The sequence below is a fragment of the Gekko japonicus genome, unplaced genomic scaffold, assembly GCF_001447785.1.
Source record: "Gekko japonicus isolate JY-2015 unplaced genomic scaffold, Gekko_japonicus_V1.1 scaffold1553, whole genome shotgun sequence".
Classification (NCBI taxonomy): Eukaryota; Metazoa; Chordata; class Lepidosauria; order Squamata; family Gekkonidae; genus Gekko; species Gekko japonicus.
In genome coordinates, this window is record NW_015160257.1 from 107,100 (window position 1) to 121,243 (window position 14,144).

A 14,144-nucleotide genomic window follows, 5' to 3' on the forward strand; every position below is an offset into this window, starting at 1 on the left:
AGTCGCCTCCAGGAGGGCGGAGGAGTCGCTTTGCGCGCCGATTCGGGCAAGATGGCGGCCGGGCCGATCTCGGAGAGGAACCAGGGTGAGGCGGAGCGGGGCGCGGGGGCCGCGGACGGCACCGGGAACGGCTGTGGAGGGGGGAGGCAGGCCTCGCGCGTGCCGGAGGAAAGTGACGCCGGGAGAGGCGAAGTGCCCCTGAGCATGTGCAGAGTGCCTTCGGCCGGCTCTCTCCGCGAGGGGGGCCTACAAGGGCAGGCTGAGAGCCCAGGGAGACTGAGCACGTGCAGAGTGCCTTCGGCTGGCTCTCTCCGCGAGGGGGGGCCTACAAGGGCAGGCTGAGAGCCTGAAAGGGGGGGGGGAACTCAACCCAAGAGATACCTGCGAACCAAGAGGGTCAAGCTTACACTATAGAATATTAAAAAATGCAAATGTTTATTAAGGTGTACACATGTTGAAACATACTATGATTAGAAGAAGGAGTCTAAATTTCAGACTTTTAAAAGCTTTTCTAATACAAATACACTTGACCGGTAAACACTTTTTAACTGAGGACCAAACACGTTTCGGTCTCCTTCGGGCCTTCCTCAGTGGTCACTATTCTCCGTATTACACTGACACACATTCAAAATACACGTATAAAAGGTAATGATCATTATCTTTGATGGAGGTGACACGCATCCAGACAATTGAAATCTCTGATACCAGAATAATTTGAAGGATTGGCATGGCTATATCTATGGCCCAACGTATATACCAGTAACATAATTATAAACATACACGGAAACAACATCTGGTTATATATATATATGTATACTTAAAATCTTTTATACATGTATTTGGATGTGTGTCAGTACAATATAGAAAACAGTGACCACTGAGAAAGGCCCAAAGGTGCTGTAACGCATTTGGGCCTAAGTTAAAAAGTGTTTACCCATCAAGTGTATTTGTCGAGTGTTGTGGGGCATGGGCAATGAGGGAGGGGGCACCGCCCCTAAATGCCCCCCGCTGTGGCTACAGGCCTGATTGTTTGTTTTTCAGCATGTATTGCATGGTAACGGGCATATTTATTTACTTCATTTAATACTGGCCTTTCACCCTAGTGGAGACTCAGCTTAGAAACATAGAATCACAGAATGTTACAGCTGGAAGGGACCTTGCAGGTCATCTAGTCCACCCCCCTGCACTCTGTGGGAGCACAGCCAAAAGATAATAGCCCTACAACATACCCGAAAGAGGGTCGTCCAGCCTCCGCTTGAAAATGTCCAGCAAAGGAGCATCTGCCGCAGTCTGTCCCACTGCTCAACCACTCTTACAGTTAGGAAGTTTCTCCGGATATTTAGCCGGTCATCAACTCCCTTGTAACTTCCACCCATTAGAACTAGTCTTGCAGTCCAGAGCAAGAGAGAATAGATCCGCTCCATCTTCTACATGACAGCCCTTCAAATACTTGAAGACTGCAATCATGTCCCCTCCAAGCCTTCTCTTTCCCAGGCTAAACAGACCCAACTCTTTCAGCCTTTCCTCCTAAGACTTGGATTCCAACCCTCTCACCATCCTGGCTGCCCTCTTCTGGGCACGCTCGAGCTTATATTGCTCCTCCCTCCAGCCCTGTGAGGTAGGGTAAGCTGAGAGCAGGCAGCTAATTGTAAGGTGATGCGCACTGGGACAAAGATCCCAACTTCAACTACGGGCTAATGGGGTCTGAACATACTAAGAGGGGGAAAGAGATCTTGGGGGGGTGTAGTGGGCAGCGTCAGCCCAGTGTGCTGCAGCGGTGAAAAGGGCAAACCTTCTGTTAGGGATTCTTGGGAAAGGGGGTTGGGAATAAAAGGGCTGATACTGCAATGCCCCTGTATAGATCGATGGTGCAGCCTCATTGGGAATGCTGAGTACAGTTCTGGTCAGTGTATCTCCAAAAGGATGTTGCAGAGCTGGGAAAAACACAGAGGGTGACCAAGATGATTATGGGGATGGAGCATATTCCCTCTGAGGAAAGGCTGAAGAGTCTGGGACTTTGCAGTTTAGCAAAGAGATGACGGGGGGGCGGACGGACATGAGAGGGGCTTATGAAATCATGCATGGGGTGGAGAGAGTGGACAAAGGGAACTGTTCTCTCTCCCCCAAAATACTAGAATTCGGGGGCATCCAATGAAACCGATGGGCAGTAGGTTGAGGACGGACAGAAGGAAATACTGCTTTACACAGAGAGTGATTAAAATGTGGGATTCACTGCCAGACGATGTAGTGATGGCCACAGGCATAGACGGCTTTAAAAAGGGATTAGAGAGGTTCATTGAGGATGGGTCTTCTCAGTGGCTACTAGCCATGGTGGTGAAAGGGAACCTCCACATTCAGAGGCACTAGTTTCTCTGAATCCCAGAGCCGGGAGACAACATCAAGGAAGGCCTCAGCCTCTCTGCCCTGTTGTTGGCCCTCCAGAGCGACTGGTTGGATACTGTCTGAGACAGGAGGCTGGACTAGAGGGACTCTCCCTGGTCTGACCCAGCAGGGCTCTTCTGGTGTCCTTATCAGGGGGAGGCCTCGGCCTCTCTGCCCTGTTGTGGGCCCTCCAGAGGAACTGGCTGGCCCCTGTGTGAGGCAGGAGGCTGGACTAGAGGGACCCTCACTGGTCTGATCCAACAGGGCTCTTCTGATGTTCTTCTCAGGGGGAGGCCTCGGCCCCTCTGCCCTGTTGTGGGCCCTCCAGAGGAACTGGTTGGCTCCTGTGTGAGACAGGATGCTGGACTGGATGGACCCTCACTGGTCTGACCCAGCAGGGCCCTTCTGGTGTTCTTCTCAGGGGAAGGCCTCGGCCTCTCTGCCCTGTTGTGGGCCCTCCAGAGGAGCTGGTTGGCCCTTGTGTGAGACGGGATGCTGGACTGGATGGACCCTCACTGGTCTGACCCAGCAGGGCTCTTCTGATGTTCTTCTCAGGGGAAGGCCTCGGCCTCTCTGCCTTGTTGTTGGCCCTCCAGAGGAACTGGTTGGCCCCTGTGTGAGACAGGAGGCTGGACTGGATGGACCCTCCCTGGTCTGACCCAGCAAGGCTCTTCTGAGGTTCTTCTCAGGGGAAGGCCTCGGCCTCTCTGCCCTGTTGTTGGCCCTCCAGAGGAACTGGTTGGCCACTGTGTGAGGCAGGATGCTGGACTAGGTGGACCTTCATTGGTCTGACCCAGCAGGGCTCTTCTGATGTCCTTATCAGGCGTAGGCCTCGGCCTCTCTGTTCTGCTGTTGGCCCTCCAGAGGAACTGGTTGGCCACTGGGTGAGACTAGATGGACCACCAGTCTGATCCAGCAGGGGTCTTTGTATGTTCTTAAGGGGAATATGTCCATAGTCCCCTATTTTTTTCCTCATCTGTGAGCCCTCTTTTCCAATGACATGTTCAAATTATAAAATCTTTTTGCACGATGAGAACAGAACTCAGGGTGTAACTTCTGTATCCTACAGACCGGCCTGCTCTTTTATTTTTATTATTTATTATTTACATTTTTATCCCGCCCTTCCCGTAGGCTCAGGGCGGCTTACACGGCACAACGCCGAATCATATAATAAAACAGTAAAAACATTAGAAATATTAAATAACATTAAATATTAAAACATCTTACATACAAACAGTATTTGGTGCTCACCTCCTAAAAGCAAGATGGCCGTCAAAAATGCCGTTTTCTTCCAAAATACCCACATCATGTTGGCCCTGTCCACAAAACTTGGGGCGTAGGTGGTACCATGGTGATGGAGGCTCCTATTCGAACGCCTGGCGGAAGAGCTCCGTCTTGCAGGCTCTGCGGAACTGTGCTAGGTCCCGCAGAGCCCTGATCTCCTCTGGGAGCTCGTTCCACCAGGTAGGAGCCGCCACCGAGATCGCCCTGTTCCTGGTCGTAACGAGTTTGATAACCCGGGGACCTGGCACATCCAATAAGTTCTGAGTCCCAGACCGTGCCCTGCTTGCTTCCTTTGTAAGGAGTGCTTTGAGGAGATGAGGCCAGGGGATCTGAGCGCTTGACAAAAACCCGATCAGTCCGGTATCTAGCGACCCCACAGTCCAATGTCCTATCAGGTGGACTTAGTAATATCACGTTTTAGCACGTTTTAATACAAAACAAGAGCAAGAACAGGGAAATCAGGGCCTACCTCTCAGAGGTTGCAGTCTAGATTTTGATAGAGGGAGAGGCAACAGATGGGAAGAAGAAGAAGAGGAGAGATGGGATTTATACCCCATGGCCCTTCACTACCCAAAGGAGTCTCAGAGCGGCTGACAAACTCCCTTCCCCTCCCCACAACAGGCACCCTGTGAGGGAGGTGGGGCTGAGAGAGCTCTTGACAGAAACTGCTCTTTTTCAAGAACAGCTCTTATCAGAACTACGGCTTGCCCAAGGTCATCCAGCCAGGTGCAAGTGGAGGAGTGGGGAATTAAACCCGGTTCTCCCAGATTAGAGTCAGCACCCTTAACCATGACACCAAACTGAGAGAGCTCTTTCGAGGACTGTCCTTGAGAGAACAGGTCTTATCAGAGCTACGGCTTGCCCACGGTCATCCAGCAGGTGCAAGTGGAGGATTGGGGAATCAAACCCAGTTCTCCCAGATTAGAGTCCGCACACTTAACCCCTGCACCAAACTGGGAAGAGGCACAGTTGGGTAGGAGCGGTAGAGGAAAGGCAAAGAAGGTATAATGTGAGGAAATGCTGTTCCGTGGAAACTGTTTTGCAGGCAGAGGCGATGGCTTGTAGGGGTGGGTCGATCTAAATGGGGCCCTTCCTGAAAACGAGGAATGGGAAGGAAGGGTGTAGCGTCGTCTCCTAGGACGGGTAGTTTTTGAGTTGGTTCCTGGGAGCCTCTTCGAAGGCGTGCAGAAGGGAGCCTATATCCCCGGCCCGTGTAACCCAGGCGGTGTCTTCTCCTCTCTCTCTCAGATGCCACGGTGTACGTGGGAGGTCTGGACGAGAAGGTCAGCGAGCCCCTCCTGTGGGAACTCTTCCTCCAGGCGGGCCCCGTCGTCAACACACACATGCCCAAGGACAGAGTGACGGGCCAGCATCAAGGTAAGCCGGTGCTGCTATTAAGCAGTGTTGGGTGGAGCCATTGTGTTGGGTGGGTTTGTTGGGTTTGCACCCTGGTACAATCTTCAGGGGAGGGGCACCTGGGGCTTGGATGTGCCTCCAGAGTCAGGATCTCGTTTGGCCTCGAAGCAAACAGGATATAAGAACATAGGAGAAGCCAAGGCTAGATCAGGCCAGTGGCCCATCTAGTCCATGTCACACAGTGGCCGAATATACCAGGTGCCACCAGGAGGTCCAGCAGGGGGGCCAGGACACTAGAAGCCCTCCCACTGTTGCCCCCCCAAGCACCAAGAAGACAGAGCATCCCTGGCCCCAGCCTGAGAGTTAAGAATATAAGAGACGCCAATGTTGGATCAGGCCAGTAGCCCATCCAGTCCAACACTCTGTGTCACACAGTGGCCAACAATACCAGGTGTCATCAGGAGGTCCAGCAGTGGGGCCAGGACCCTAGAAGCCCTCCCACTGTTGCCCCCCCAAGCACCAAGAAGACAGAGCATCCCTGGCCCCAGCCTGAGAGTTAAGAATATAAGAGACGCCAATGTTGGATCAGGCCAGTAGCCCATCCAGTCCAACACTCTGTGTCACACAGTGGCCAACAATACCAGGTGTCATCAGGAGGTCCAGCAGTGGGGCCAGGACCCTAGAAGCCCTCCCACTGTTGCCCCCACCCCCCCAAGCACCAAGGACACAGAACATCACTTGCCCCAGACTGAGAGTTCTTATCTATACTTCTGGTCCATATGTTTATCCAGTTCCCTCTTGAAGCTGTCCATGCTTCCACCTCATTCACACATCTGTATATGGATTGGATTCCACAGAGGAGTATGGCTTCCTTGCCACCTCTGCCTCCTGCTGCAGTCCAAAATTCCCCCCACATTTCTGCTTCTGAGGGACAGGGGATCCCCCCCACACACAAACAATGTGAAGTGGGGTCAAGGTTCTGCCACAGGAATGAGTAAGAATCCCCCCCAAAAAAAAAATCTGCAGAACTCTATGGTTTTCAGCTCTGTTTGGTGTAGTAGTTAAGTGTGCGGACTCTAACCTGGGACAACCGGGTTTGATTCCCCAGTCCTCCTCCACATGAAGTCAACTGGGTGACCTTGGGTCAATCACAAGTTCTCTCACGAGCAGTCCTTGAAAGAGTTCTCTCAGCCCCACCTCCCTCCCAGGGGGTGTCTGTTGTGGGGAGGGGAAAGGAAAGGAGTTTGTAAGCTACTCTGAGACACCTTTGGGTAGTGAAGGGCAAGGGGTATAAATCCAATCTCTCCTCCTTCTATTTGTAGGGACACTTCTTGAAGTCCTAGGGGAAAATGGGAGCATGCCCCTCTTTGAGAGGGAGCGCAGACTTGGCGGGCAGGGGAATAGAAATGTGTACAACTCTTACCAGATCTAAAATTACTTTTATTCATAATGCACTCTAGGCTTGCTGTGCGTTTGATAGCGCTGTTTGTGGTGTATGTTTCAAAGTACAGGTTTTATTTTTATTTATTTTTTTATTTTTATTTATACCCCACCCTCCAGGCAATACTTCCAAATATATCCAGGATTAGAAATGGAGCAGCAAGACACTGCATCCTAAAATACCCCCAAAGCTTTTCTTGGTTTCTCCCCAGCTAGGGACTTGTGGTTTTCAGAGTGAAGTGAGACAGATCGCTTATAGACAACAGGTCTCTGTGAGACAGTGCTGTCAGAGTCTCGCAGCAATCAGTTCTCAACAACATTCCTTCGAGAAGGTTCAAGTTTATGGAGTGCAGTAAAGGCAAGTCATCTGTGCATACATTCAGTGTCAGAACTAATCCTGAAGGCGGGAGGGAGTTAGATGTACGGGATTCGATGTGGGGGGGTCCCCTGACGAGGTCGAGCCAATGAGGGCATCAGCTATAGCGCGCCTAAACTAACGGGTTCACATTCCCAGCACAGCATCAGGGGAGAGGTACCAAGGTCAGACTCTCAGGCTACGAGAGAAGACTCAGCGAGGAGAAGTGGAAGTTAACATTCCAGTGTAACAAGAAATAAGTGTCTCAGAGGAGCAGCAGAGGAGATTCTCCATTGAATCCCCCCCACGTGCAATCAAGTCATTGTCACAGATGGTCAGGTGTCATGTTTGAAATCGTAAATGAAACCCGGGCCGTAACTTTGAACTGCCTGCAAAAGGAGCCACATAGTACACATCAGTGTTCCCTCTAAGCTGAGTTAGTGTGAGCTGTTTTTTAGCCTCCGGCGCACACATTTCTGTCTCCGCTCAGGAAGGATGGCTCCAGAGCAAACTTAAGTGAGGCAGGAGCCAAATCACTCGCTCACAAGTTTCATCCTAGTAACTCACAAAGTAGAATTTTTGCTCACAAGACTCCACAGCTTAGAGGGAGCATTGGTACACATCAGTGCGTAAACAGTTGCAGGGACGATGTAAGCATCTCACAAGTAACACGGCTCCAGACTCTATATGCAGCCGTGGAATCCATAACACACATTTGTCATGAGACAAGGATTCCGGAGGTGACCTTGGTTCGAGATCTTTTTCAATCGTGTCTGCTGTATCAGTCAATGTACCATCTCACAAAAAGGACAATTTCACATGATTATCATGGACCCGTGAAGGGTTCACAGTCTGGTGTATGACGAGCCACATAAACGGGCTCCCAACTAGATAATATTAACAAAGGTAGTAACTCTAATCGGGGCATTTCGTAGAAAAAGAGGTGCAGGAGCTCATCAGCATAACTTATTTGCATATGCCACACCCTCTGACATCACCGGAAGTGTGTCCGAAGGCAACACCCACCGCTCAGGCTCCACTGGACTCTTTAGATTGCTAGCTATTGGGGGGGGGACACGTGCAGATCTGTCCTCGCAGAGGAGGGGGAGCTTGTACCTGAATAAAACTTGGTCTTAAAAAGGTGCCACTGGACTGTTTTGGATTGCTAGCTATGGGGGGGGGGACATGCAGATCTGTCCTCCCAGAGGAGGGAGAGCTTGTGCCTGAATAAAACTTGTTCTTAAAAAGGTGCCACTGGACTGTTTTGGATTGCTAGCTATTGGGGGGGGGGATGTGCAAATCTGTCTTCGCAGAGGAGGGAGAGCTTGTACCTATATAAAACTTGGTCTTAAAGGTGCCACTGGACTGTTTTGGACCGGTGAACTGGGGGGAGGGGGCTCTGCAGCTTACCTGGCTGCTTCTTGCTCCCACTGAGGGCTGCTGAGAGCAGGGGGTGGGGCTTGTTGCTTGTGCCCGCCCCCTTGGGCTCTTTCCTGCCGGAGCTCCGCTCCTTTGCGCTCCTGCAGGAAATGACCCCTGACTCTAATGTAACTGCTATAGTTGAAGAATGCCTGGTGTTTCTGACAGTCCTTTCCTTCCAGGCTATGGATTCGTGGAATTCCTCAGCGAGGAGGACGCCGACTACGCCATCAAAATCATGAACATGATCAAGCTCTACGGGAAGCCCATCCGGGTCAACAAGGCCTCGGCCCACAACAAGAACCTGGATGTGGGAGCCAACATCTTCATCGGCAACCTGGACCCGGAGATCGATGAGAAGCTGCTCTATGACACGTTCAGCGCCTTCGGGGTCATCCTTCAGACGCCCAAGATCATGCGCGACCCGGACACGGGCAACTCCAAGGGCTACGCCTTCATCAACTTTGCCAGCTTCGACGCCTCCGACGCAGCCATCGAGGCCATGAACGGACAGTACCTGTGCAACCGCCCCATCACCGTCTCCTATGCCTTCAAGAAGGATTCCAAAGGCGAGAGGCACGGCTCGGCAGCTGAACGCCTGCTGGCTGCTCAGAACCCCCTGTCGCAAGCGGACCGGCCTCACCAGCTGTTTGCGGATGCCCCTCCCCCGCCGTCAGTGCCCACCCCGGTCGTTACGACGTTGGGACCAGGGGTCACCCCACCAGGTAAGCCAACCCTGCTTTGGTTTTTGCCTTCTCAGGGTCAGTGTGTTCAGCTTTGGTACACCGGCCTGCTGTAAGGCTTGTGGTGGAATTTATAGTTTTTTATCAGTGTTGAAAAACTAAGATCCAGTTGAAAAACCAAGATTCAGTGGGTTGGATCCACTGGAGTTGTCAGTGGACATAGTACAGCTCCTTCCCACTAGCAGTCCCTTTGGACCCTGATCGAGTTGGTTTCCAAAGCAGCAGGATGTCAGAGTCCCACGATGATCAGTCCCAACAACGTTCCTTCAGAAGGATCATATTTATTGAGTACAGTAAAGGCAGGTCATCCGTGCACACATTCAGTGTTCGATCTAACTAACACTGTAGTTAGTTAGTGAGAGCCAGTTTAAGAACATAAGAACATAAGAGACGCCAATGTTGGATCAGGCCAAAGGCCCATCCAGTCCAACACTCTGTGTCACGCAGTGGCCAGAAATACCAGGGGCCATCAGGAGGTCCACCAGTGGGGGCAGGACATTAGAAGCCCTCCCACTGTTGACCCCCCCCAAGCACCAAGAAGACAGAGCATCACTTGCCCCAGAGCCCCTATCTATATCTTGTGGCTAATAGCCACTGATGGACCTCTGCTCCATATGCTTATCTAATTCCCTTTTGAAGCCGCCCATGCTTGTAGCCGCCACCACTTCCGGTGGCAGTTTGGTGTAGTGGTTAAGTACACGGACTCTAGTCTGGGAGAACCGGGTTTGATTCCCCCACTCCTCCACTTGCACCCAGCTGGATGACCTTGGGCAAGCCATAGTTCTGATAAGAGCTGTTCTTGAAAAGAGAGCAGTTTCTGTCAAGAGCTCTCTCAGCCCTACCTACCTCACAGGGTGTCTGTTGTGGAGAGGGGAAGGGAAAGGATTTTGTGAGCCGCTCTGAGACTCCCTTGGGTAGTGAAGGGCGGGGCATAAATCCAATCTCTCCTTCTTCTTCTACACCTAAAGGCGGGAGAGGGGAAGATGTACAGGATTCAGAGTGGGGTCCCTGATGGAAATGAGCCAATCAGAGGGTGAACTGCAGCACACCCAAGACTAACGGGTTTACGTTCCCAGCGAAGCAACAGGAGCTAGGCACCAAGGTCATTAGACCAGGAGAAGAGAGAAGACACAACAGAAGTGAAAGTGAACATTCCAGCACATTGAGATGTTTTCCCAGCAGACTCTTGCCTCCCTCTAACCATTAGGGCACCGTAGCTGACACAGGATTTACCCACATGGATTTGTGGTCACATGGGTCAGGGACTGCAGTAAGAAAGGGGAACAGGAACAAGTTTGCCTTCTTCCCCTTCCCTGCTGCAGCTCTCTGTCCTGCGTGGCTTGTTTGTTTATGTCCTGAGATCCAGGAACCGGCTTTTCCTGCGATCAGCAGCTACTCCTGGAGAAGTGAAGCACGGCAGAAAGTCATAGCTGCTAGCAATGTTCCCTCTAAGCTGCGGAGTCTTGTGAGCAAGAATTCTCCTTTGTGAGCTACTGTCATTAAAGTTGTGAGCGAGCGACTTGACTACTGCATAAACTAGTTTGCTCTGGAGCCCTCCTTCCTGAGCTAAGACAAAAATGTGTGAGCTGGAGGCTAAAAAACTGTGAGCTGGCTCACACTAACTCAGCTTAGAGGGAACACTGGCTGCTAGTACCTTCAGCTGACAGAGCGTGCATCCAGCTCATGGCTTAAAAAAGAATGAATCCGTGGTTGGCAGAAGCATTCATGATGCTGAAAATGCCATGCACCTTATATGATTGAAGATTTTAATCCACACATACTAAGATGTTGGCTGTTGGATCAGCGGGCGCTATTCTTGGTCAGTGTGGTCCCTTTTCCTCGCTCGTTGAATTTGTGTTCATCTTAAGTGTGTTACCATTCTGGCTTACAGGTACGAATTGGGACATCACGGATCAAAACCAAATAATTTTTTTTTTTAAGTAACCCAAATTCCTCCCCACCTAGAAGATGCCAGTTGTTCATAGCCCATCAGAACTGCTGGCAGACAAACAAACCTTGCAGCGCCACATGAAGACATGCCCTGAGGGGGCACCCTTCACCCACCGCTTTAGGGAACTCGTTCTATAGAGGGGAAGCTGGGATGGAGAAGGGGTGGGCTGTGTTCCATGCCAGGTGTGCTGCCCCAAATGGGGGAACAGCCAGCAGGTGGCAGCCTGCAGACAACAGTTGGCACACGGGGATGTACAGAAGGAGGTGGTCCTTCAGGTATGTGGGCGCAGGCCATGAAGGACTTTAAAGGCCATAACCAGTGTGTGAGGTCCTTGCTTATTGGGGAAACTGTTTCTCCTTTAATTCACATTCTGTGCACCTGAACTTGGTGGATTTCTGCTGCCACCAGGAATTAAAAATCCCAAATCTCTCTATTTTGGTAGAATAACCCCGTGTCTGGGCACTTCAGAGGACTATGTGGCCCTGAGGAAGGACTATTCTGATTACTGGTATAACTGCTGGTATAACTTTAAACAAAAATTGATTTATTTAATAAAGAACAAAATAGGTTTCTGGTTATTTTGAACTGTTGCTGATGAAAGGAACTTGGAAATATAACTGGCAAAGCTTGGTGTCACAAACAGTCTCTCAAACACCAAAACTCCACTCTCAGGCATAGACACTCAGTCTAATTTCTCTCTCTCTCTCTCACATATGTAGCCACACAGGCTAAACTCCTTGTCTTATTCGCACAGAATAGACTCAAACTCCCATAGTCACACAGACTAAACTCCTTGTCTTATTTGCACAGAATAGACTCAAACTCCCATAGTCACACAGACTATGCTCTCTCTTCAAACTTCTCACACAGAATCCCCTCATAGACATCTCTCCTCCCACACTCATCAGCCAGTCACATCACACTTATCTCCCTCTCCTTACATTACTGCAGTCAAACTAAAAGTTTAAAGAAACACACACACCAAAACATGGAATCATTACACAGTGCCTTTCAGTGAACTTGGAGACAAACCAACCTCTCAGTGATCTTTGCCATTGACCAGTAGCTTCTTGGTCTTATCTGGACTGAACTTCAGTTTATCGGCCCATCCCATTACCTTCTCCAGGCATCTGTCAAGGGTTTTCCACAGACCCACCTGACTCCGCGGCTAAGTAAAAACAGAGCTGTGTGTCAACTGCATATTGGCAGCCTCTGCCAATCCAAATTCAGCCCAGGTGGGAGGTGTGGCTGCCGGCCGAGCTAGGCTAGTGTGATATTCCAGGGGCGGTCAGTAAGTGTCCCTCCGGAGTGTCCCCATCCATTTCTCCTACATTTCCTGTCTCCAGCTGAATTCTCTTTGCTGTTAGAGTAAACGTGTGTGTGTAATATTAAGGATGGCCTTTTCTTCTAACAACGAGCAGTCGTTTTTCCTCTTTGAAACTGTAAGTTTTGCTCACGTTTCAGCATCCTGCTTTTCCCGTTCCAGGCATCCCACCCCCAGGATCGTTCCCTCCGCCAGTGCCGCCTCCAGGAGCCATGCCGCCAGGAACACAGCTATGCCGCCTCCACCCATGCCCCCGGGCGCCGGAGCCCCTGGGCCCCCTTCCGGAGGTGCTCCGGCTGGGGCGCACCCTCCTCACCCACATCCCTTCCCTCCCGGCGGGATGCATCCAGGTACGTCCTCCCGTCTTGGTGTTGCTGTGGAGGAATGACCCCGCCAGGGCACTGATGCCTGGCTAGAGGGGGGCGAGGCTGAGTCACCCCCCAGTGAGCTGCTGCAGGGCATTTGGACAGCATGAATGTTCATTGCTTGTGGTGCCTACCTAGTCGCAAGAACACAGCCGTATAAGGACTTCTGGAGACCCTCCTGGGTCAGACCAGTGATCCATCCAGCCTCCTGTCTCACACAGAGGCCCGCCAGTTCCTCTGGAGGTCCAACAACAGGGCAAAGAGGCCGAGGCCTTCCCCTGATAAGAACCTCAAAAGAGCCCTGCTGGATCAGATCAGTGAGGGTTCATCTGGTCCAACATCCTGTCTCACACAGGGGCCAACCAGTTTCTCTGGACAGCCAACAACAGGGCAGAGAGGATGAGGCCTTCCCCTGAGAAGAACCTCAGAAAAGCCCTGCTGTGTCAGACCAGGGAGGGTCCAGCCTCCTGTCTCACACAGTGGCCTCAACCAGTTCCTCTGGAGGGCCAACAACAGGGCAGGGAGGCCGAGGCCTTCCCCTGAGAAGAACCTCAGAAGAGCCCTGCTGGGTCAGACCAGGGAGGGTCCATCCAGTCCAGCCTCCTGTCTCACACAGTGGCCGACCAGTTCCTCTGGAGGGCCAGCAACAGGGCAGAGAGGCCGAAGCCTACATAATAAGAGCCCTGCTGGATCAGACCAGTGAGGGGCCATCCATCCATCCAGATCAGCATCTTGTCTCACACAGTGGGCAGTCAGTTCCTCTGGAGATGCAAGAAACAGGACACAGAGCCCGAGGCTTACCCCTGATGTTGCCCCCTGGCCCTGGGATTCAGAGATTGACTGCTGCTGCACGCCCCTTTAGTTACCATAGCTAGTAGCCTCTGTTAGACCTCTCCTCCATGTATCTGTCTAATCCCCTTTTTAGCACAGCTGTTCAGAGGTAGGGTTCGAGTACCGTGAAAGGGGTTCAGACAGAGATCAGGGTGTGGGTGGCGGCACAGTGACAGACCGGGGAAGAATTGTAGGTGCTCCGTGCAACTGTGCCGAGGGGAAGAGTAGATGGTGGCCCTCGGAATTCCGGTAGAGGGACGGACGCTCGCCTGTTGCCTTTCCTACCACCTGCTCTGGCAGACTGTGCGGCAGCTCCTTCTGAAGGACACACCTGTACGAAAAAGGCCATGAGCTAGTCCCCACAGAGAGCCAGTTTGGTGTAGTGGTGAAGTGTGCGGACTCTAATCTGGGCGAACCGGGTTTGATTCCCCCACTTACACCTGGCTGGATGACCTTGGGCAAGCCGTAGTTCTGCTAAGAGCTGTCCTTGAAAAAGAGCAGTTTCTGTCAGAGCTCTCTGACAGGGTGTCTGTTGTGGGGAGGGGGAAAGGAGGTTGTAAGCCGCTCTGAGACTCCTTCCAGTAGTGAAGGGCGGGGCATAAATCCAATCTCTTCTAATCTGGGAGAGCCAGGTTTGATTCCCCACTCCTCCACTTGCACCTGGCTGGATGACCTTGGGCAAGCCGTAGTTCTG

The 14,144-nt window shown here is 51.7% G+C and overlaps 1 protein-coding gene across 1 annotated transcript in view; it reads left to right on the forward strand.

The window, feature by feature from the left end:
• SF3B4 (splicing factor 3b subunit 4) overlaps nucleotides 1–14,144 on the forward strand; it is a 17,628-nt gene continuing 3,484 nt past the window's right edge. The window contains 5 exon segments of the mRNA XM_015414470.1: nucleotides 1–85; nucleotides 4,915–5,043; nucleotides 8,419–8,961; nucleotides 12,417–12,476; nucleotides 12,479–12,604. Coding sequence (XP_015269956.1) covers nucleotides 52–85; nucleotides 4,915–5,043; nucleotides 8,419–8,961; nucleotides 12,417–12,476; nucleotides 12,479–12,604 — 892 coding nt within the window. The 5' untranslated portion in view covers nucleotides 1–51.